General features: G+C 46.2%; 1 protein-coding gene across 1 annotated transcript in view; it reads left to right on the top strand.

The window, feature by feature from the left end:
• The window catches only part of LOC120049172 (oxysterol-binding protein-related protein 8-like), a 31,195-nt gene extending 11,365 nt beyond the window's left edge, over positions 1-19,830 (top strand). Inside the window, exons 9-18 of the mRNA XM_038995401.1 lie at positions 2,720-2,945; positions 5,575-5,759; positions 9,860-9,941; positions 10,200-10,298; positions 11,013-11,109; positions 11,368-11,466; positions 13,538-13,635; positions 14,341-14,430; positions 16,666-16,802; positions 19,641-19,830. Of these exons, the coding sequence (XP_038851329.1) occupies positions 2,720-2,945; positions 5,575-5,759; positions 9,860-9,941; positions 10,200-10,298; positions 11,013-11,109; positions 11,368-11,466; positions 13,538-13,635; positions 14,341-14,430; positions 16,666-16,802; positions 19,641-19,830 (1,303 nt within the window). The remainder of the gene's footprint in view (positions 1-2,719; positions 2,946-5,574; positions 5,760-9,859; positions 9,942-10,199; positions 10,299-11,012; positions 11,110-11,367; positions 11,467-13,537; positions 13,636-14,340; positions 14,431-16,665; positions 16,803-19,640) is intronic.
• The last annotated feature ends 3,991 nt before the right edge of the window (positions 19,831-23,821 follow it).

The following is a 23,821-nucleotide window of genomic DNA, read 5'->3' on the forward strand; positions in this document are numbered from 1 at the left end:
CGTGGTACTGCTCGGCTCAGCTCAGTAGTGTGTTGGATCAGTAACCAGGCCAGCGTGGTACTGCTCGGTTCAGCTCAGTAGTGTGTTGGATGTGTAACCAGGCCAGCGCGGTACTGCTCGGTTCAGCTCAGTAGTGTGTTGGATGTGTAACCAGGCCAGCGTGGTACTGCTCGGTTCAGCTCAGTAGTGTGTTGGATGTGTAACCAGGCCAGCGTGGTACTGCTCGGTTCAGCTCAGTAGTGTGTTGGATGTGTAACCAGGCCAGCGCGGTACTGCTCGGTTCAGCTCAGTAGTGTGTTGGATGTGTAACCAGGCCAGCGCGGTACTGCTCGGTTCAGCTCAGTAGTGTGTTGGATGTGTAACCAGGCCAGCGCGGTACTGCTCGGTTCAGCTCAGTAGTGTGTTGGATGTGTAACCAGGCCAGCGCGGTACTGCTCGGTTCAGCTCAGTAGTGTGTTGGATGTGTAACCAGGCCAGCGCGGTACTGCTCGGTTCAGCTCAGTAGTGTGTTGGATGTGTAACCAGGCCAGCGCGGTACTGCTCGGTTCAGCTCAGTAGTGTGTTGGATGTGTAACCAGGCCAGCGCGGTACTGCTCGGTTCAGCTCAGTAGTGTGTTGGATGTGTAACCAGGCCAGCGCGGTACTGCTCGGTTCAGCTCAGTAGTGTGTTGGATGTGTAACCAGGCCAGCGTGGTACTGCTCGGTTCAGCTCAGTAGTGTGTTGGATGTGTAACCAGGCCAGCGCGGTACTGCTCGGTTCAGCTCAGTAGTGTGTTGGATGTGTAACCAGGCCAGCGCGGTACTGCTCGGTTCAGCTCAGTAGTGTGTTGGATGTGTAACCAGGCCAGCGTGGTACTGCTCGGTTCAGCTCAGTAGTGTGTTGGATGTGTAACCAGGCCAGCGTGGTACTGCTCGGTTCAGCTCAGTAGTGTGTTGGATGTGTAACCAGGCCAGCGCGGTACTGCTCGGTTCAGCTCAGTAGTGTGTTGGATGTGTAACCAGGCCAGCGCGGTACTGCTCGGTTCAGCTCAGTAGTGTGTTGGATGTGTAACCAGGCCAGCGCGGTACTGCTCGGTTCAGCTCAGTAGTGTGTTGGATGTGTAACCAGGCCAGCGTGGTACTGCTCGGCTCAGCTCAGTAGTGTGTTGGATGTGTAACCAGGCCAGCGTGGTACTGCTCGGTTCAGCTCAGTAGTGTGTTGGATGTGTAACCAGGCCAGCGCGGTACTGCTCGGTTCAGCTCAGTAGTGTGTTGGATGTGTAACCAGGCCAGCGCGGTACTGCTCGGTTCAGCTCAGTAGTGTGTTGGATGTGTAACCAGGCCAGCGCGGTACTGCTCGGTTCAGCTCAGTAGTGTGTTGGATGTGTAACCAGGCCAGCGCGGTACTGCTCGGTTCAGCTCAGTAGTGTGTTGGATGTGTAACCAGGCCAGCGCGGTACTGCTCGGTTCAGCTCAGTAGTGTGTTGGATGTGTAACCAGGCCAGCGCGGTACTGCTCGGCTCAGCTCAGTAGTGTGTTGGATGTGTAACCAGGCCAGCGTGGTACTGCTCGGTTCAGCTCAGTAGTGTGTTGGATGTGTAACCAGGCCAGCGTGGTACTGCTCGGTTCAGCTCAGTAGTGTGTTGGATGTGTAACCAGGCCAGCGTGGTACTGCTCGGTTCAGCTCAGTAGTGTGTTGGATGTGTAACCAGGCCAGCGCGGTACTGCTCGGTTCAGCTCAGTAGTGTGTTGGATGTGTAACCAGGCCAGCGCGGTACTGCTCGGTTCAGCTCAGTAGTGTGTTGGATGTGTAACCAGGCCAGCGTGGTACTGCTCGGTTCAGCTCAGTAGTGTGTTGGATGTGTAACCAGGCCAGCGCGGTACTGCTCGGTTCAGCTCAGTAGTGTGTTGGATGTGTAACCAGGCCAGCGCGGTACTGCTCGGTTCAGCTCAGTAGTGTGTTGGATGTGTAACCAGGCCAGCGCGGTACTGCTCGGTTCAGCTCAGTAGTGTGAAAAGTCCTCTGGAGAGCTACTGGGTGTGCAAGCTCTGGTTCCAGCCTCTGCAGCAACACCCATGACTCAGTTCAGACTGATGACCATGATTAGTTGTATATTTGAATGTGGAGCTGTTACAAGCCTGGCCTGAGCCAATCTCTCTGTATCTCTAAGTGGAGCAGCAGATCTGTCTTCTTCCCTCGTCTGCAGTCTGTTTCAGCTCTTGTGGTCTATTTCCATGTGCTTTGTGAGGTTACATTTCCCCTGAGACGACTGGTTGTCTGACTGGTTCTATCTGTTATCTGTGAATGCATCGGAGTTGATTGTAGTTTGTAAAGATTGCATGTGTTGTCCTTTTCGAGAGGAGAGCACTGTCTTCTTGAGGCTTTGAACTTTCAAAGGATCTGTGTTGTACTGGGGGATTTGGCTACTGTGGAGAATTTCTGTACTTTTGTCAACTCTGCAGGGATTGCTCAAAAAGACTTTTATGCAGTAAGGCATGAGGAGCTCTGTATTAATGCACTGTGCTATTGGTAGTGGTAATAGCAAGTTATCTTTTAGTATTTTGTTCATTAGTCCACTGTTAGTACAATGCCAATTTGTTTTGCATGTCAGCAGCAGTCAAGTTTTCTAGATGCACTTCACTTTCAGTGCAGGGCAAAAACTGTGATTGTTGTGTTTTACAAAATAAGGGTTTAGTGTGAACTCTTCTTTGAATCCACCCTCCTTGTTATTCCCGCTAGGTTCAACGACAGTGACCAGTTCAAGGACCCTGACCTGTACTCAGACAAGTCGGACCGGGAGGGGGAGCAGGACCACGAGGAGTCAGACGTGGAGGGTCTGGGGAAGAGCGAGGAGAGTGACAGTGACACGTCGGAACGTCAGGATGACTCCTACATTGACCTTGACCCCAACGAGGCCCTGCGGGAGACTCCGTACCTGGAACAGTCCCACGAGGAGCTGGGAGAGGTGAGGAATGATGATGAGCGTAGTCAGTACCGCTGGCTCTTATTGGTCAGGGGGACTGAGCCCAGCTTACTCTGTATAAATGCATCTGATTGGACAAGCGATGTGAGAATTTTCCCCCAAGGAAAGTTTGACTCAGTAACATTGAAGAGAATCAGCTTGATTTGTTATTTTTTAAGATTCAAGGCCTCAGAGAATATACTTAAGAGAAAACAAGTGGCATTTCTTTGAACACAGTGGGAACACTTGATAAACCTTGGTTTAAAATGAGATGATACTGGGAACTGAATGAATTTAACCCGACCCATCTGAATCAGAGAGGTGCGGGGGGCTGCCTTAATCGACATCATCGGAGCCCGGGGAGCAGTTGTTGTTGGGGGTTAACTGCCTTGCTCAAGGGCAGAACGGCAGATTTTTCCACCTTGCCAGCTCGAGGATTCGAACCAGACACCTTTCAGTTACTGGCGCAACAGTCTTAACCGCTAGGCTAGCTGCCGCCACACTGGTTGAAAGAGAAGTGAAAGGAGCAGAGTCGAGGCATCCATCAAGAGTGGTGTGTGTGAGCAGCAGTCATCAGAGTGGTGTGTGTGAGCAGCAGTCATCAGAGTGGTGTGTGTGAGCAGCAGTCATCAGAGTGGTGTGTGTGAGCAGCAGTCATCAGAGTGGTGTGTGTGAGCAGCAGTCATCAGAGTGGTGTGTGTGAGCAGCAGTCATCAGAGTGGTGTGTGTGAGCAGCAGTCATCAGAGTGGTGTGTGTGAGCAGCAGTCATCAGAGTGGTGTGTGTGAGCAGCAGTCATCAGAGTGGTGTGTGTGAGCAGCAGTCATCAGAGTGGTGTGTGTGAGCAGCAGTCATCAGAGTGGTGTGTGTGAGCAGCAGTCATCAGAGTGGTGTGTGTGAGCAGCAGTCATCAGAGTGGTGTGTGTGAGCAGCAGTCATCAGAGTGGTGTGTGTGAGCAGCAGTTATCAGAGTGGTGTGTGTGAGCAGCAGTCATCAGAGTGGTGTGTGTGAGCAGCAGTCATCAGAGTGGTGTGTGTGAGCAGCAGTCATCAGAGTGGTGTGTGTGAGCAGCAGTCATCAGAGTGGTGTGTGTGAGCAGCAGTCATCAGAGTGGTGTGTGTGAGCAGCAGTCATCAGAGTGGTGTGTGTGAGAGCAGTCATCAGAGTGGTGTGTGTGAGCAGCAGTCATCAGAGTGGTGTGTGTGAGCAGCAGTCATCAGAGTGGTGTGTGTGAGCAGCAGTCATCAGAGTGGTGTGTGTGAGCAGCAGTCATCAGAGTGGTGTGTGTGAGCAGCAGTCATCAGAGTGGTGTGTGTGAGCAGCAGTCATCAGAGTGGTGTGTGTGAGCAGCAGTCATCAGAGTGGTGTGTGTGAGCAGCAGTCATCAGAGTGGTGTGTGTGAGCAGCAGTCATCAGAGTGGTGTGTGTGAGCAGCAGTCATCAGAGTGGCGTGTGTGAGCAGCAGTCATCAGAGTGGCGTGTGTGAGCAGCAGTCATCAGAGTGGTGTGTGTGAGCAGCAGTCATCAGAGTGGTGTGTGTGAGCAGCAGTCATCAGAGTGGTGTGTGTGAGCAGCAGTCATCAGAGTGAAGCCTCAGACAGCCCTTAAATCAACCTGTCTGTGATCTCTCTCTAACCCTCTGTCTCATGTCCCATTGTCTCTGTCTTATGTCCCATTGTCTCTGTCTTATGTCCCATTGTCTCTGTCTTATGTCCCATTGTCTCTGTCTTATGTCCCATTGTCTCTGTCTCATGTCCCATTGTCTCTGTCTCATGTCCCATTGTCTCATGTCCCATTGTCTCTGTCTTATGTCCCATTGTCTCTGTCTTATGTCCCATTGTCTCTGTCTTATGTCCCATTGTCTCTGTCTTATGTCCCATTGTCTCTGTCTTATGTCCCATTGTCTAATGTATTTTATTCTGACACGTTGGAACCTAAATTGCAATAGACAAGTAATCAGGACGTCCATCTCTTCTGCCACAGTTCCGCTGCAGTATGTAGAATGTTACACGTGACAAGACCGTACTCCATCAGGGTTCGACTTGTCAACAAGTCTTTAGAGGTTTGATGGAGCTTCCTAAATCATTTGTTCATGATTATGTCATCTTCAGCACTGTTAATATAGCCTTAGCCAAGTGCCACAGGCAGGGCATGAAGAAATTATATTTGAAGGGGGGGGTTTGCGCGTGTATGCCTGCCTGCGTGAAATCCCTCCCAGCTGTTCTGTGGTGAATTAGAATTGTCATTTTCGATGGCTCGAATTAAACAGCCAGCAGATGCTAAAATGGGAAGACCAAAGATGTGAATAATGAACTGATTGATAACTGAGGAAGTTTTTCAGACCGGAGAGATGTTCATACTGAATAATATCACGTTGGAGCAACTCCATAATGTGCTTGTATCGTATAGGTATATACTCCAACCCTATGTGAATACTGTGACCTTACATAGCCCATCACCTAGCAACCTCATCAGGAGGTTTGGATCTCTTGGCGCAACAGCTGCGATGTTGGCTTGACAGTTGCTGAAGCGGCTTCAACACCCGGTCGGGACTAACCCCAGAATTCATTCAATATGAAGTGTGTGTGGTGTGTACAGTAAATCACCAAACCTTTATATGTGTGTGTCCCAGGCTGGTGAGGCGTCCCAGACAGAGACGGTGTCGGAGGAGAATAAGTCTCTGATCTGGACGCTGCTGAAGCAGGTCAGGCCTGGGATGGACCTGTCTAAAGTGGTCCTGCCCACCTTCATCCTGGAGCCACGCTCCTTCCTGGACAAGCTGTCCGACTACTACTACCATGCTGACTTCCTCTCTGAGTAAGTACTACTACCATGCTGACTTCCTCTCTGAGTCAGTACTACTACCATGCTGACTTCCTCTCTGAGTAAGTACTACTACCATGCTGACTTCCTCTCTGAGTCAGTACTACTACCATGCTGACTTCCTCTCTGAGTAAATACTACTACCATGCTGACTTCCTCTCTGAGTCAGTACTACTACCATGCTGACTTCCTCTCTGAGTAAGTACTACTACCATGCTGACTTCCTCTCTGAGTCAGTACTACTACCATGCTGACTTCCTCTCTGAGTAAATACTACTACCATGCTGACTTCCTCTCTGAGTCAGTACTACTACCATGCTGACTTCCTCTCTGAGTCAATACCACTACCATGCTGACTTCCTCTCTGAGTCAGTACTACTACCATGCTGACTTCCTCTCTGAGTCAGTACTACTACCATGCTGACTTCCTCTCTGAGTCAGTCCTACTACCATGCTGACTTCCTCTCTGAGTCAGTACTACTACCATGCTGACTTCCTCTCTGAGTCAGTCCTACTACCATGCTGACTTCCTCTCTGAGTCAGTCCTACTACCATGCTGACTTCCTCTCTGAGTCAGTACTACTACCATGCTGACTTCCTCTCTGAGTCAGTACCACTACCATGCTGACTTCCTCTCTGAGTCAGTACTACTACACTGGCTCCTGGGTGAAGGTTTCCCTAGGTACAGATCTAGTATCCGCTTCCCCTCCCCCAATCCTAACCTTAACCATGAGTGTGGAAAATGCTAAACTGATCAAAGATCAGTGTCTTGGTGCAACTTCACCCTACACCAAATAGTACGCTTATGAAGCCTCCGTTATGAAGTGTGCCACTACTTCAGTGTTTAGTACTATTGTTCTGACTGAGTACTTCTCCAACCAGTTAACAACTAGACCCGGTTGTGATGATGTCATTTTAACTAGTATTGCCTGCTGGGACAGTACTACCAAGCTGACCAATCAAAGATCGTATATAGTAGGACAGTACTACCAAGCTGACCAATCAAAGATCGTATATAGTAGGACAGTACTCCAATCCAAGATCTTATATAATAGGACGGTACTACCAAGCTGACCAATCAAAGGTCTTATATAATAGGACAGTACTACCAAGCTGACCAATCAAAGGTCTTATATAATAGGACAGTACTGCCGAGCTGACCAATCAAAGGTCTGATATAATAGGACAGTACTACCAAGCTGACCAATCAAAGGTCTTATATAATAGGACAGTACTACCAAGCTGACCAATCAAAGGTCTTATATATAGTAGGACAGTACTACCAAGCTGACCAATCAAAGGTCTTATATAGTAGGACAGTACTACCAAGCTGACCAATCAAAGGTCTTATATAATAGGACAGTACTACCAAGCTGACCAATCAAAGGTCTTATATATAGTAGGACAGTGCTACCAAGCTGACCAATCAAAGGTCTTATATAGTAGGACAGTACTACCAAGCTGACCAATCAAAGGTCTTATATAGTAGGACAGTACTACCAAGCTGACCAATCAAAGGTCTTATATAGTAAGACAGTGCTACCAAGCTGACCAATCAAAGGTCTTATATAGTAGGACAGTGCTACCAAGCTGACCAATCAAAGATCTTATATAGTAGGACAGTACTACCAAGCTGACCAATCAAAGGTCTTATATAGTAGGACAGTGCTACCAAGCTGACCAATCAAAGGTCTTATATAGTAGGACAGTACTACCAAGCTAACCAATCAAAGGTCTTATATAGTAGGACAGTACTACCAAGCTGACCAATCAAAGGTCTTATATAATAGGACAGTACTACCAAGCTGACCAATCAAAGGTCTTATATAATAGGACAGTACTGCCAAGCTGACCAATCAAAGGTCTGATATAATAGGACAGTACTACCGAGCTGACCAATCAAAGGTCTTATATAATAGGACAGTACTACCAAGCTGACCAATCAAAGGTCTTATATATAGTAGGACAGTACTACCAAGCTGACCAATCAAAGGTCTTATATAATAGGACAGTACTACCAAGCTGACCAATCAAAGGTCTTATATATAGTAGGACAGTGCTACCAAGCTGACCAATCAAAGGTCTTATATAGTAGGACAGTACTACCAAGCTGACCAATCAAAGGTCTTATATAGTAGGACAGTACTACCAAGCTGACCAATCAAAGGTCTTATATAGTAAGACAGTGCTACCAAGCTGACCAATCAAAGGTCTTATATAGTAGGACAGTGCTACCAAGCTGACCAATCAAAGATCTTATATAGTAGGACAGTACTACCAAGCTGACCAATCAAAGGTCTTATATAGTAGGACAGTGCTACCAAGCTGACCAATCAAAGGTCTTATATAGTAGGACAGTACTACCAAGCTAACCAATCAAAGGTCTTATATAGTAGGACAGTACTACCAAGCTAACCAATCAAAGGTCTTATATAGTAGGACAGTACTACCAAGCTGACCAATCAAAGGTCTTATATAATAGGACAGTACTACCAAGCTGACCAATCAAAGGTCTTATATAGTAGGACAGTACTACCAAGCTGACCAATCAAAGATCTTATATAATAGGACAGTACTACCAAGCTGACCAATCAAAGGTCTTATATAGTAGGACGGTACTACCAAGCTGACCAATCAAAGGTCTTATATAGTAGGACAGTACTACCAAGCTGACCAATCAAAGGTCTTATATAGTAGGACAGTACTACCAAGCTGACCAATCAAAGGTCTTATATAGTAGGACAGTACTACCAAGCTGACCAATCAAAGGTCTTATATAGTAGGACAGTGCTACCAAGCTGACCAATCAAAGGTCTTATATAGTAGGACAGTACTACCAAGCTAACCAATCAAAGGTCTTATATAGTAGGACAGTACTACCAAGCTGACCAATCAAAGGTCTTATATAATAGGACAGTACTACCAAGCTGACCAATCAAAGGTCTTATATAATAGGACAGTACTGCCGAGCTGACCAATCAAAGGTCTGATATAATAGGACAGTACTACCAAGCTGACCAATCAAAGGTCTTATATAATAGGACAGTACTACCAAGCTGACCAATCAAAGGTCTTATATATAGTAGGACAGTACTACCAAGCTGACCAATCAAAGGTCTTATATAGTAGGACAGTACTACCAAGCTGACCAATCAAAGGTCTTATATAATAGGACAGTACTACCAAGCTGACCAATCAAAGGTCTTATATATAGTAGGACAGTGCTACCAAGCTGACCAATCAAAGGTCTTATATAATAGGACAGTACTGCCGAGCTGACCAATCAAAGGTCTGATATAATAGGACAGTACTACCAAGCTGACCAATCAAAGGTCTTATATAATAGGACAGTACTACCAAGCTGACCAATCAAAGGTCTTATATATAGTAGGACAGTACTACCAAGCTGACCAATCAAAGGTCTTATATAGTAGGACAGTGCTACCAAGCTGACCAATCAAAGGTCTTATATAGTAGGACAGTACTACCAAGCTAACCAATCAAAGGTCTTATATAGTAGGACAGTACTACCAAGCTGACCAATCAAAGGTCTTATATAATAGGACAGTACTACCAAGCTGACCAATCAAAGGTCTTATATAGTAGGACAGTACTACCAAGCTGACCAATCAAAGATCTTATATAATAGGACAGTACTACCAAGCTGACCAATCAAAGGTCTTATATAGTAGGACAGTACTACCAAGCTGACCAATCAAAGGTCTTATATAGTAGGACAGTACTACCAAGCTGACCAATCAAAGGTCTTATATAGTAGGACAGTACTACCAAGCTGACCAATCAAAGGTCTTATATAGTAGGACAGTACTACCAAGCTGACCAATCAAAGATCTTATATAATAGGACAGTACTACCAAGCTGACCAATCAAAGGTCTTATATAGTAGGACAGTACTACCAAGCTGACCAATCAAAGGTCTTATATAGTAGGACAGTACTACCAAGCTGACCAATCAAAGGTCTTATATAGTAGGACAGTACAGTCAGACCTGCCAAAGATACAGACAAATATTCAAAGAAGTATCTTTAACTTGATTTAGGTCCTCATTGTGATTTGTTGTTGATCATTTCCAGGGCAGCTGTGGAGGAGAATGCCTACAACAGGATGAAGAAAGTAGTGAAGTGGTATATCTCTGGATTCTACAAAAAGCCACAGGTGATTAGAACATTCACTTAAAATCACTGTTTCAGCAGGGTCATGTTCATTAGGAAAACAGTGGAAAACATTTTTCAAAAAAGAAAAGTAAGTGTTTCTTACTGGATAGGTCCTGGTAGTCCCTCTATTTCAGTCCATTTCTTCTGTTAGGTGCCTAATGAACACGACTCTGTTCTGGATGTGACAAGATGTCCCTCGGTATCTCTACCATTCAGCGGACGTATCTAAAGCTCCGTTTTTCCTCCTCCTGAAAACCAGGGACTGAAGAAGCCATATAACCCCATCATCGGTGAGACCTACCGCTGCATGTGGCTCCATAGCAAGACCAACAGCAAGACATTCTACATGTCTGAACAGGTAACAGAGCCAGGAGGGGAGACTGCTCCCTAGCCAGGAGGGGAGACTGCTCCCTAGCCAGGAGGGGAGACTGCTCCCTAGCCAGGAGGGGAGACTGCTCCCTAGCCAGGAGGGGAGACTGCTCCCTAGCCAGGAGGGGAGACTGCTCCCTAATATGCGGTTGTCTGATTGGGATTTTTAATCTGACATTTGAGCAATTGATTCACCTTGTAGTTAGTATGTAAATTATGGATGTATGGGGGAGTGGATGGATGGATCGACGGGTTGGTAGATGGATGGACGGGTTGACGGGTTGGTGGATGGATGGATTGGTGGATGGATGGATGGAACGACGGGTTGATGGATGGATGGATGGATGGTTTGACGGGTTGGTGGATGGATGGTTTGATGGGTTGGTGGATGGATGGATGGACGGGTTGGTGGATGGATGGATGGACAGATGGATGGATGGATGGAGGGACGGGTTGGTGGATGGATGGATGGATGGAGGGACGGGTTGGTGGATGGATGGATGGACGATTTGGTGGATGGATGGACGGGTTGGTGGATGGATGGATGGACGGGTTGGTGGATGGATGAAAGAAGGAATGTGATAGGTTTTCAGAAGGTCTAGACTCTTCAACATGACATCTTCTGGTAGACTGGCTATGATCAGGGCTAGCTTCCAGAACCTGTCCTCCTGACCTTTGACCAATCACCTTCTCTCCCTGTCAGGTGTCCCATCATCCTCCAGTGTCGGCGTTCTACGTCAGTAACAGGAAGGACGGCTTCTGTCTCAGCGGAAGCATCCTGGCCAAGTCCAAGTTCTACGGTACAACACACACTCATGTACACACACACACACACACACACACACACACACACACACACACACACACACCTACAAACAGCAAATGCGTATAGATAGATACGTCGGGCCTGTCTCATTATCGTTGGAAAGTGAACATTTGGTAACACATTTCTGCTGGGGAAAAAATATTATAATAATTTTAAAGGCGCACCCAACAAATGTTTTATTTGTGTTAACACCCTTTCCTGGGTGTTGTCATGACGATGTGTCTCTTTGCAGGAAACTCCCTGTCGGCCATATTGGACGGAGAGGCTCGGCTCACCTTTCTCAACAGAGGAGAAGACTACGTCATGAACATGCCCTACGCCCACTGCAAAGGTCTGACCTCTTTTACTGGCTGGAGTCTCACTGTGAAAGCAACACACATTGCATTAAGGTCTGACCTCTTACTGTCTGGAGTCTCACTGTGAAAGCAACACACATTGCATTAAGGTCTGACCTCTTACTGTCTGGAGTCTCACTGTGAAAGCAGAATTATATATACCCACCTAATCTTCTTTGCAAGCTTACCAGGGTTGGGCTCATTTCAAATTGAAGTCAGTCAATTCAGGAAGTAAACTGAAATTACAATTCAATAATTAAAAGGAGTCCATCTATTTTTAATGACTTCTTAATCATCTGAAAAGGAGAAGCTGTTTATGTCAAAAGTATTAAAGATTTTGGATTTTAAATTCAAATCACTTCCTGAATTGACTGTCTTGAGCCCAACCCTGAAGCAACACGTCTCTTTCTTCTACATGGGAAGTAGATTCAACATGATGTCTCTAGTCGTACAGACTGACTGGAAAGTCTGTAGTATGGAAATATACTTCACTACTAACAGAATCAGTCCTGATTCAACACTACCAGGGTTGGGGTCAATACCATTTCACTTCAGTCAATATGAAAGGAACGGGGAACATTGGAATCAGAGTGTCAGTTTACTTCCTGAATGGAATTAATTTAAATGGAATAAACCCCTTACTCTGCACTCTACTGTTGTGTATACTAACTGTCCTCCCTCTGTAGGGTACCGTCTCTACTGTAGTGTATACTAACTATCCTCCCTCTGTAGGGTACCATCTCTACTGTAGTGTATACTAACTATCCTCCCTCTGTAGGGTACCATCTCTACTGTAGTGTATACTAACTATCCTCCCTCTGTAGGGTACCATCTCTACTGTAGTGTATACTAACTATCCTCCCTCTGTAGGGCACCATCTCTACTGTAGTGTATACTAACTATCCTCCCTCTGTAGGGTACCATCTCTACTGTAGTATATACTAACTATCCTCCCTCTGTAGGGTACCATCTCTACTGTAGTGTATACTAACTATCCTTCCTCTGTAGGGCACCATCTCTACTGTAGTGTATACTAACTATCCTCCCTCTGTAGGGTACCATCTCTACTGTAGTGTATACTAACTATCCTCCCTCTGTAGGGTACCATCTCTACTGTAGTGTATACTAACTATCCTCCCTCTGTAGGGTACCATCTCTACTGTAGTGTATACTAACTATCCTCCCTCTATAGGGCACCATCTCTACTGTAGTGTATACAAACTAACCTCCCTCTGTAGGGTACCATCTCTACTGTAGTGTATACTAACTATCCTCCCTCTGTAGGGCACCATCTCTACTGTAGTGTATACTAACTATCCTCCCTCTGTAGGGCACCATCTCTACTGTAGTGTATACTAACTATCCTCCCTCTGTAGGGCACCATCTCTACTGTAGTGTATACTAACTATCCTCCCTCTGTAGGGCACCATCTCTACTGTAGTGTATACTAACTATCCTCCCTCTGTAGGGCACCATCTCTACTGTAGTGTATACTAACTATCCTCTCTCTGTAGGGCACCATTTCTACTGTAGTGTATACTAACTATCCTCCCTCTGTAGGGTACCATCTCTACTGTAGTGTATACTAACTATCCTCCCTCTGTAGGGTACCATCTCTACTGTAGTGTATACTAACTATCCTCCCTCTGTAGGGCACCATCTCTACTGTAGTGTATACTAACTATCCTCCCTCTGTAGGGTACCATCTCTACTGTAGTGTATACTAACTATCCTCCCTCTGTAGGGTACCATCTCTACTGTAGTGTATACTAACTATCCTCTCTCTGTAGGGCACCATTTCTACTGTAGTGTATACTAACTATCCTCCCTCTGTAGGGTACCATCTCTACTGTAGTGTATACTAACTATCCTCCCTCTGTAGGGTACCATCTCTACTGTAGTGTATACTAACTATCCTCCCTCTGTAGGGTACCATCTCTACTGTAGTGTATACTAACTATCCTCCCTCTGTAGGGCACCATCTCTACTGTAGTGTATACTAACTGTCCTCCCTCTGTAGGGCACCATCTCTACTGTAGTGTATAGTAACTGTCCTCCCTCTCTCAGGCATCTTGTATGGCACCCTGACTCTGGAGCTGGCTGGCCAGATCACTATTGCCTGTGAGAAGACAGGATACAGTGCCCAGCTCGAGTTCAAACTCAAGGTAGGAGGAAATAACTTGTTCTTTAGCTACAATCATTTAGCTTTTACTCTTTAATGAACAAAAGCTTCAAACTGCATTAGGCAGTTTTAGTGCTTGAAACTCTAATCAAGCTCTAGATGGGGGGGGGGGGGTAACCCTCATCTTGGAGAGCTACAGGACCCACCTGCAGGCTTTTGCTCCAGCCCCAGTGGAGCACAACTGATTCTACTAATTAGCTGCTCAACAGGACCTTGATTAGCTGAATCAGGTGTTTTAAAGTGGGGTTGGAACAAAAGCCTGCATAGCCAGTACCTAGCCGGGAGGAGGGTTGCCTGACCCACCCCTGTGCTGCATCTTGAACTATAAAACACCAATACCAATGTGATGAATACTCCTTTCTGGAACACTTTATTTTACAGCCTTCTACTTACCAGGTAATACTTAGATAGTGCTTGTTGAAGTGGTAGTTACCTAGAGTAATAGTATAGTTAGATTAGTAGCTATCTACACAGTTGTTTCTTTTGAGATACAAGCATCAATATGTCCCATTTGGTACCAGGTAGTTACCAAGACTGTTGGATTCTATGAGGTCATTACCAGAAATGATCCATTGGTGCCATGTAACATGGTTACCATGTCTCCACTTTGATGCCATGTAAATACCAGGTAAGAACCAGGTTGAACAGGGCTGTAACATAAAGCGTCACCCTTCCCCTCTCTTTTCAGCCCTTCTTGGGTAACAATGACAGTGTAAACCAGGTCTCTGGAAAGATCAAGCTGGGGAAGGAGGTGCTGGCTACGCTGGAGGGACACTGGGTAAGTTCATTATGTATCTAACAGAAGGAAAACTGACAAACCGTTTGGGACTAGAAATGCTTATTTTCGTTTTCCGTTGCAAACGTTGGTGCCCTAATGAACACGACCCTACACTTCTCTTTAACTACCACATGCATTGAAAGAGGATGTATAATTCTTTTTTAAAGGTTCGAAGTATGGAAAGTTATTTTCCACCCCAAAGGTCAAACTGACTTTAATTATGTCAGGAGACCTGACCTTGACGACGTTTTAATGGAGGCCACCAAACATGCACTTTCACCTACCTGCTTAATGCATCCAAACTATATGTAGATTTAAATCACCAATTAAATGTAAAATGGGTTGTTTTCTGCACCAAAGGCCAGAGACACTGTTGAATACGTGCTGAGACTGTTAGTTTGTCATGGTGACAGGCTGCGTACACAGTATATCATAATATCTGTTAGTTTGTCATGGTGACAGGCTGCGTACACAGTATATCATAATATCTGTTAGTTTGTCATGGTGACAGGCTGCGTACACAGTATATCATAATATCTGTTAGTTTGTCATGGTGACAGGCTGCGTACACAGTATATCATAATATCTGTTAGTTTGACAGGGTGACAGGCTGCGTACACAGTATATCATAATATCTGTTAGTTTGTCATGGTGACAGGCTGCGTACACAGTATATCATAATATCTGTTAGTTTGACAGGGTGACAGGCTGCGTACACAGTATATCATAATATCTGTTAGTTTGTCATGGTGACAGGCTGCGTACACAGTATATCATAATATCTGTTAGTTTGTCATGGTGACAGGCTGCGTACACAGTATATCATAATATCTGTTAGTTTGTCATGGTGACAGGCTGCGTACACAGTATATCATAATATCTGTTAGTTTGTCATGGTGACAGGCTGCGTACACAGTATATCATAATATCTGTTAGTTTGTCATGGTGACAGGCTGCGTCCACAGTATATCATAATATCTGTTAGTTTGTCATGGTGACAGGCTGCGTACACAGTATATCATAATATCTGTTAGTTTGTCATGGTGACAGGCTGCGTACACAGTATATCATAATATCTGTTAGTTTGTCATGGTGACAGGCTGCGTACACAGTATATCATAATATCTGTTAGTTTGTCATGGTGACAGGCTGCGTACACAGTATATCATAATATCTGTTAGTTTGTTATGGTGACAGGCTGCGTACACAGTATATCATAATATCTGTTAGTTTGTCATGGTGACAGGCTGCGTACACAGTATATCATAATATCTGTTAGTTTGTCATGGTGACAGGCTGCGTACACAGTATATCATAATATCTGTTAGTTTGTCTTGGTGACAGGCTGCGTACACAGTATATCATAATATCTGTTAGTTTGTCATGGTGACAGGCTGCGTACACAGTATATCATAATATCTGTTAGTTTGTCATGGTGACAGGCTGCGTACACAGTATATCATAATATCTGTTAGTTTGTCATGGTGACAGGCTGCGTACACAGTATATCATAATATCTGTTAGTTTGTCATGGTGATAGGCTGCGTACACAGTATATCATAATATCTGTTAGTTTGTCAGGGTGACAGGCTGCGTACACAGTATATCATAATATCTGTTAGTTTGTCATGGTGACAGGCTGCATACACAGTATATCATCATCAGTATATTTAGTTTTTTGGGTTTCTGCTGGATCCAGCTGGCTTTTACTGTGTTCTCTCCAAGCTGGGCCTCAGACAGACAGACACAGACCGACAGGCAGACCGACCGACAGACCGACCGACCGACAGACCGACAGACAGACAGACAGACAGACAGACAGACCGACAGACAGACAGACAGACAGACAGACAGACAGACAGACAGACAGACAGACAGACAGACAGACAGACAGACAGACAGACAGACAGACAGACAGACAGACAGACAGACAGACAGACAGACAGACAGACAGACAGACAGACAGACAGACAGACAGACAGACAGATAGATAGATAGATAGATAGATAGATAGATAGATAGATAGATAGATAGATAATGGGTCAATGTTAGAACCGACCACTCCTCTACATAACTATCATCTCAGTCATTCTATCTCACACCTTCCCCTGGCTTTCTGGGTAATTACCCCGGCCAGCTCTATGCCATTAGTGTCACAGGGTTCTGGGGAATAACATGTCTGCCTGTCTGTCTGTCTGTGTTAACTGGGTCTCCCTGTGTGTCTGTCTCCTCCAGGACAGTGAAATCTTCATCAACGATAAGAAGACCGGGGTGGTGGATACGTTTTGGAACCCCACGGCAGAGCTGCGTCAGAGCAGGCTAACACGCTGCACCGTGCCTCCTGAGGACCAGGGAGACTATGAGTCTGAGAGGTATGAAGAGACAGACTCTTTTTTTTCACTCCTCCTCTTTATTCCTGCTCTCTCCCCTCATCATCTCATTCCTTCCCCTCGTTGGCTCTTTATTCCTCCTCTCTCCCCTCATCATCTCATTCCTTCCCCTCGTTGGCTCTTTATTCCTCCTCTCTCCTCTATTCATCATCTCATTCCTTCCCCTCGTTGGCTCTTTATTCCTCCTCTCACCTCTATTCATCATCTCATTCCTTCCCCTCGTTGGCTCTTTATTCCTGCTCTCTCCCCTCATCATCTCATTCCTTCCCCTCGTTGGCTCTTTATTCCTCCTCTCTCCTCTATTCATCATCTCATTCCTTCCCCTCGTTGGCTCTTTATTCCTCCTCTCTCCTCTATTCATCATCTCATTCCTTCCCCTCGTTGGCTCTTTATTCCTCCTCTCTCCCCTCATCATCTCATTCCTTCCCCTCGTTGGCTCTTTATTCCTCCTCTCTCCCCTCATCATCTCATTCCTTCCCCTCGTTGGCTCTTTATTCCTCCTCTCTCCCCTCATCATCTCATTCCTTCCCCTCGTTGGCTCTTTATTCCTGCTCTCTCCCCTCATCATCTCATTCCTTCCCCTCATTAGTTCTTTATTCCTCCTCTCTCCCCTCATCATCTCATTCCTTCCCCTCGTTGGCTCTTTATTCCTGCTCTCTCCCCTCATCTCATTCCTTCCCCTCGTTAGTTCTTTATTCCTCCTCTCTCCCCTCATCATCTCATTCCTTCCCCTCATTAGTTCTTTATTCCTCCTCTCTCGCCTCATCTCATTCCTTCCCCTCGTTGGCTCTTTATTCCTCCTCTCTCGCCTCATCTCATTCCTTCCCCTCGTTGGCTCTTTATTCCTCCTCTCTCCCCTCATCTCATTCCTTCCCCTCGTTGGCTCTTTATTCCTCCTCTCTCCCCTCATCATCTCATTCCTTCCCCTCGTTGGCTCTTTATTCCTCCTCTCCCCTCATCTCATTCCTTCCCCTTGTTGGCTCTTTATTCCTGCTCTCTCCCCTCATCTCATTCCTTCCCCTCGTTGGCTCTTTATTCCTGCTCTCTCCTCTATTCATCATCTCATTCCTTCCCCTCGTTGGCTCTTTATTCCTGCTCTCTCCTCTATTCATCATCTCATTCCTTCCCCTCGTTGGCTCTTTATTCCTCCTCTCTCCTCTATTCATCATCTCATTCCTTCCCCTCGTTGGCTCTTTATTCCTCCTCTCTCCCCTCATCTCATTCCTTCCCCTCGTTGGCTCTTTATTCCTCCTCTCTCCCCTCATCATTTCATTCCTTCCCCTCGTTGGCTCTTTATTCCTTCTCTCTCCCCTCATCATCTCATTCCTTCCCCTCGTTGGCTCTTTATTCCTCCTCTCTCCAATCATCTCATTCCTTCCCCTCGTTGGCTCTTTATTCCTCCTCTCTCCTCTCATCTCATTCCTTCCCCTCGTTGGCTCTTTATTCCTCCTCTCTCCCCTCATCTCATTCCTTCCCCTCGTTGGCTCTTTATTCCTGCTCTCTCCTCTATTCATCATCTCATTCCTTCCCCTCATTGGCTCTTTATTCCTCCTCTCTCCCCTCATCTCATTCCTTCCCCTCGTTGGCTCTTTATTCCTGCTCTCTCCTCTATTCATCATCTCATTCCTTCCCCTCGTTGGCTCTTTATTCCTCCTCTCTCCTCTATTCATCATCTCATTCCTTCCCCTCGTTGGCTCTTTATTCCTCCTCTCTCCTCTATTCATCATCTCATTCCTTCCCCTCGTTGGCTCTTTATTCCTCCTCTCTCTCCTCATCTCATTCCTTCCCCTCGTTGGCTCTTTATTCCTCCTCTCTCCCCTCATCTCATTCCTTCCCCTCGTTGGCTCTTTATTCCTCCTCTCTCCCCTCATCTCATTCCTTCCCCTCGTTGGCTCTTTATTCCTGCTCTCTCCCCTCATCTCATTCCTTTCCCTCGTTGGCTCTTTATTCCTCCTCTCTCCCCTCATCATTTCATTCCTTCCCCTCGTTGGCTCTTTATTCCTTCTCTCTCCCCTCATCATTTCATTCCTTCCCCTCGTTGGCTCTTTATTCCTCCTCTCTCCCCTCATCATCTCATTCCTTCCCCTCGTTGGCTCTTTATTCCTCCTCTCTCCCATCATCTCATTCCTTCCCCTCGTTGGCTCTTTATTCCTCCTCTCTCCTCTATTCATCATCTCATTCCTTCCCCTCGTTGGCTCTTTATTCCTCCTCTCTCCTCTATTCATCATCTCATTCCTTCCCCTCGTTGGCTCTTTATTCCTCCTCTCTCCTCTCATCATCTTATTCCTTCCCCTCGTTGGCTCTTTATTCCTCCTCTCTCCTCTCATCATCTCATTCCTTCCCCTCGTTGGCTCTTTATTCCTCCTCTCTCCCCTCATCATCTCATTCCTTCCCCTCGTTGGCTCTTTATTCCTCCTCTCTCCCCTCATCTCATTCCTTCCCCTCGTTGGCTCTTTATTCCTCCTCTCTCCCCTCATCTCATTCCTTCCCCTCGTTAGTTCTTTATTCCTCCTCTCTCCTCTATTCATCATCTCATTCCTTCCCCTCGTTGGCTCTTTATTCGTGCTCGTCATTTCCTTTTCAACTCATCACAGAAAGTCACTTGAAATGCAAGGTATGAAGAAGAAAGTCCAGACCGGAAATAAAATAGGAAAAGAGCAATTTTCACTTCTGAGTTACAATTGAAATGGATTTGTTTTGTATCTAAAAGAAGCTTCTCATCAGCTCCCTGCTGTCTGTAACTCTGTAACTCTCTCTCTCTCCCCCCCCCCCCCCCTCTCCCCACCCCCCCCCCCCCTCTCTCTCCCTCCGTCCTCCCAGGTTATGGCAGCATGTAACAAGGGCCATCAACAACAAGGACCAGACAGAGGCCACCAATGAGAAGTTTATCCTGGAGGAGGCTCAGAGGAAGTCAACCCGCGAGCGCAAGGCCAAGTGTGAGGACTGGGCGCCCGGGCTCTTTGAACAGGACCCCGTCACCGGAGAGTGGCATTACAGATATGCCGAGTGAGTTCCTTATCTCCAATTCACACACTCTATTCCCCATAGGACTCTGGTCTAAAGTAGTGCACTATATAGGGAATAGGGTGCCATTTGGTAGAGCCAGAGAGAGCCAGGAAAAACTTGAGGTTATATTTAACATTTATAGAGATGTTAGACTATATTAGTTTGCCAACGCTTCCATTTCTATGATGACCAAGAGGTAGCATCAAAACCGTGTATGTAATGTATGTCAAGTCTCTGCATCTGAACTGACCCCAGAGCTGATTAACAGGAGGATTGTGACACCTAATGGATGGACTTGGTATTACAACAACATGTTGGCATAACATCACCTGTGGTAGTCAATACCAACAGACTGTAATATCTGTTTATGTAATGGTGTGTGTGTGTGTGTGTGTGTGTGTGTGTGTGTGTGTGTGTGTGTGTGTGTGTGTGTGTGTGTGTGTGTGTGTGTGTGTGTGTGTGTGTGTGTGTGTGTGTGTGTGTGTGTGTCCCGCAGCACCCGTCCGTGGGATCCGCTGAATGATATGATTCAGTTTGAGAAAGACGGCTGGATCCAGACTAAAGTGCGGCATCGCACCCCAATGGTACGTTCTGCCAGTGTAATTAGTCTCAGTAACCAGGGCCCCAGGAGGGATGGCAATTGCAAGTGCCAGGTAGGTTGGCCAACGAACAGCGCTCCCTGAGTTGTTTTTCTACTTCTTGATTTTTGTTTTTACACCTCCTCCTCCACTTCAGTTTGTCACCAGCCACCACTGCAGCTTGCTCTAAAAGTCTTCTCCAGCTCCATTCACAACCATCGCCTGTGGCTGCTTCTGTTCCGTGGGCCGCACTGTCGTACAGCCATTTTGTTTTGACTGTTTCCCCACCATCTACCGCCATGTTGGTTGTTGTCATTTAGATGATTCTGTATCTTCTGCTGTCGTTTTTAAGAAGGCTGCTTGTTGATGTCTCCAATTGCTTTAATAGGTGCTTGGTTGGTTAGTTCATTTGGTTGGTTAGTTTAATTTTAGTTGCAACTGACTGTGTTGTGGGTTGTTTTTGGAGTTTCACTGAATGTGGCCGATCGGCACGCTCGCATGCCTCATACAGCTGAACTACTGATTAGCATGTGATGCAAGTGTGTGTGTGTGTGTGTGTGTGTGTGTGTGTGTGTGTGTGTGTGTGTGTGTGTGTGTGTGTGTGTGTGTGTGTGTGTGTGTGTGTGTGTGCGCGGGTGCGTGTGTGTGTGTGTGCGCATGGGTGCGTGTGTTTGCGTCTGTGTTTTGTTCCTAAGTGCAGCTATTTACGTAGTTTCTGTGTGTTCGTTCGTAGGTGTACAAGCGTGTGTGTGCGGTGCGTGAGTGTTTTTGTGTAGGTATCTTTGGTTTTGTCGTCTTCTCTGTGGTGTGTGTGTTGATTTGGTGTCTGGTGTGTGTGGCTCTATGTTGATGTGTGTGTCCTTGGTGTGTGTAGGTGACAGGGCCCAAAAGAAAGCACAAGCACAGTGACAAGCCCAAGAAACCTGAGAGTGGCTGCTCCTCCCCAGAACCTGACCGCCAGGACTCCTCCGGCAGCGAGCGTACGTCTCACACACACATACCAACAATGTTACAATACCACTCACATTAATATACATACAATCCCAATGCTGCAACACAACGACCCCCCCCTCATACACACTCATACACCCCCCCACCCCCCACACACACTCATACACCCCCCACACACACATACACACTCATACACCCCCCACACATACACACTCATACACCCCCCCACACATACACACTCATACACCCCCCACACACACACACTCATACACCCCCCCACACATACACACTCATACACCCCCCACACACACACACTCATACACCCCCCCACACATACCAACAATGTTACAATACCACTCACATTAATATACATACAATCCCAATGCCCCCCTCATACACACTCATACACCCCCCACACACACATACACACTCATACACCCCCGCACACACACTCATACACCCCTCACACACACACACTCATACACCCCCCCCACACACACATACACACTCATACACCCCCCACACACACATACACACATACACTCATACACCCCCCCACACACACACACTCATACACCCCCCCACACATACACACTCATACACCCCTCACATTTTTTCCTCCAATGTATTATTTGGCCTCAAATACGACTATAGGACGAGTCAACAACATTATTTGGGTATAAGTTAACATGAAATGTACTTTTAAAAGTGACATTTTCACTGGACATTTACTTGAACATTTGTTATTGACTCTCTGTTACAGCTGATTGTTGCTGTTTGTGTATTTCAGGACACAACAGCAAGCACAGTAGCCGGTTAAGGAAAAAGGGCCCAGACCTTAGTGAACTTCAAAGTGCCATTGATTCTATAAAGAAGACACAGGAGAACATTTACAAGTGAGGGTCGTTCAAACATGAGACATTGAGTGTGTGTGTGTGTACGTGTGTGTGTATGTGTGTGTGTGTGTACGTGTGTGTGTATGTGTGTGTGTGTGTACGTGTGTGTGCGTGTGGTCTTTGAGTGAGTGAGGATTCAATTGTTCCCAACTTATGCATTGTGAGTTTGTGGTTGTGCATATAATTCCTGTGACTGAGCCCTCACTGACTCTGTGTGTGTGTGTGTGTGTGTGTGTGTGTGTGTGTGTGTGTGTGTGTGTGTGTGTGTGTGTGTGTGTGTGTGTGTGTGTGTGTGTGTGTGTGTGTGTGTCTGCCTGCATGCGCGCCTACATCTCCAGGAGCATCGGTGTGTTGCGCTCCCGAACGGCAGCTGGCCAGACGGCAGCAGAGGGCGGATTCCTGCAGCAGCGCGACTACGCCATCATCATCCTCCTCATCCTCCTTCAGGTCTTCATCAACTTCCTGTTCAAGTAGCAGCCGACAGACTGACAGCGAGAGAGACATATGGAGAGAGAGACAGATGGAGAGAGAGAGACAGGACTCATGGGGGGTTTGTCCAGGCTAAGGAGGAGAAACAGTCTGGAAGTGAATGAACTACAAGAGCACCCAGTAGCTCTGCCTCAACCCTCTCTCTCTCTCTCTACTGAGTTGACCCTGCTCCACTGTCTTCCGACGGGCCACCATTGTCACACACACGTCTCGAAAGCAAGCATTCCTGAAAGAGGCTCCTCAAAAACAACTGAAATTGTTTTTAATTTCTATTTATTTGTACCTGTTTAAAGATCCATGTATTTTTAAAGGGGGGGTGACACCGGCCAGGACTGAAGGGAAGTTGAGGTCAGCGTTCGGCCTTAGCCGGCGTCATGATGTCGTGAACTGGGCCTTGGAGTAGGCATTGACATCTGGTGGACATTTTTAATTTTGCTAACGGACACCGCTCCTTGCATTTCACATTGCCACAATTTCACCCGGCTCCCCAACTACAGGGAACATTTTACACTGAGACATTTGAAGAAAAATTACTTTCATTCAATTTTTTTTTAAAGACTGTTTTTTGTTTGTTTGGTGTGTCCTTTGTGAGTAGAACCTCTAGTTAAAAAATATACGAGAAGGGAGAAGAACAGTTGTAAGCGGTCCAATATATGTGACGTTCTTTTGAAGCTTTGACAAGGCTCGGGTTTCCTAGCTTGAAGGTGAATCGGCCACAAAAAAAAAAAAAAATTGTAATCAATCGATTTGAATCGTTCCACGCAAATTTGTATAAACTAGATGCTTGACATGAATTGTTGCTGTGTGGTTAACATGTACAGTAGGAGGAATGTTCAGCTGACACACTTGCCGATAGTGTGTAAACATCAATATGACACCTAGTAGACAGTAGAGTCCCCAGTGGGGAGGCTGTTCAGACTGTTGTACAGTAGTAACTCAACATTGTCAGCCAGTCAGAAATCAACTAGATGTAGTGGAAATCTGCCAGATGCAGTGTTTCAGGTGTAGTATAGGCCGTCAGTCCACTTCCTGTGTACATAGCTAACGGACTGACTCACTCATAGCAGTTGTGTTCTTTCCT

The sequence above is a fragment of the Salvelinus namaycush genome, chromosome 6 (assembly GCF_016432855.1).
Source record: "Salvelinus namaycush isolate Seneca chromosome 6, SaNama_1.0, whole genome shotgun sequence".
Classification (NCBI taxonomy): domain Eukaryota; kingdom Metazoa; phylum Chordata; class Actinopteri; order Salmoniformes; family Salmonidae; genus Salvelinus; species Salvelinus namaycush.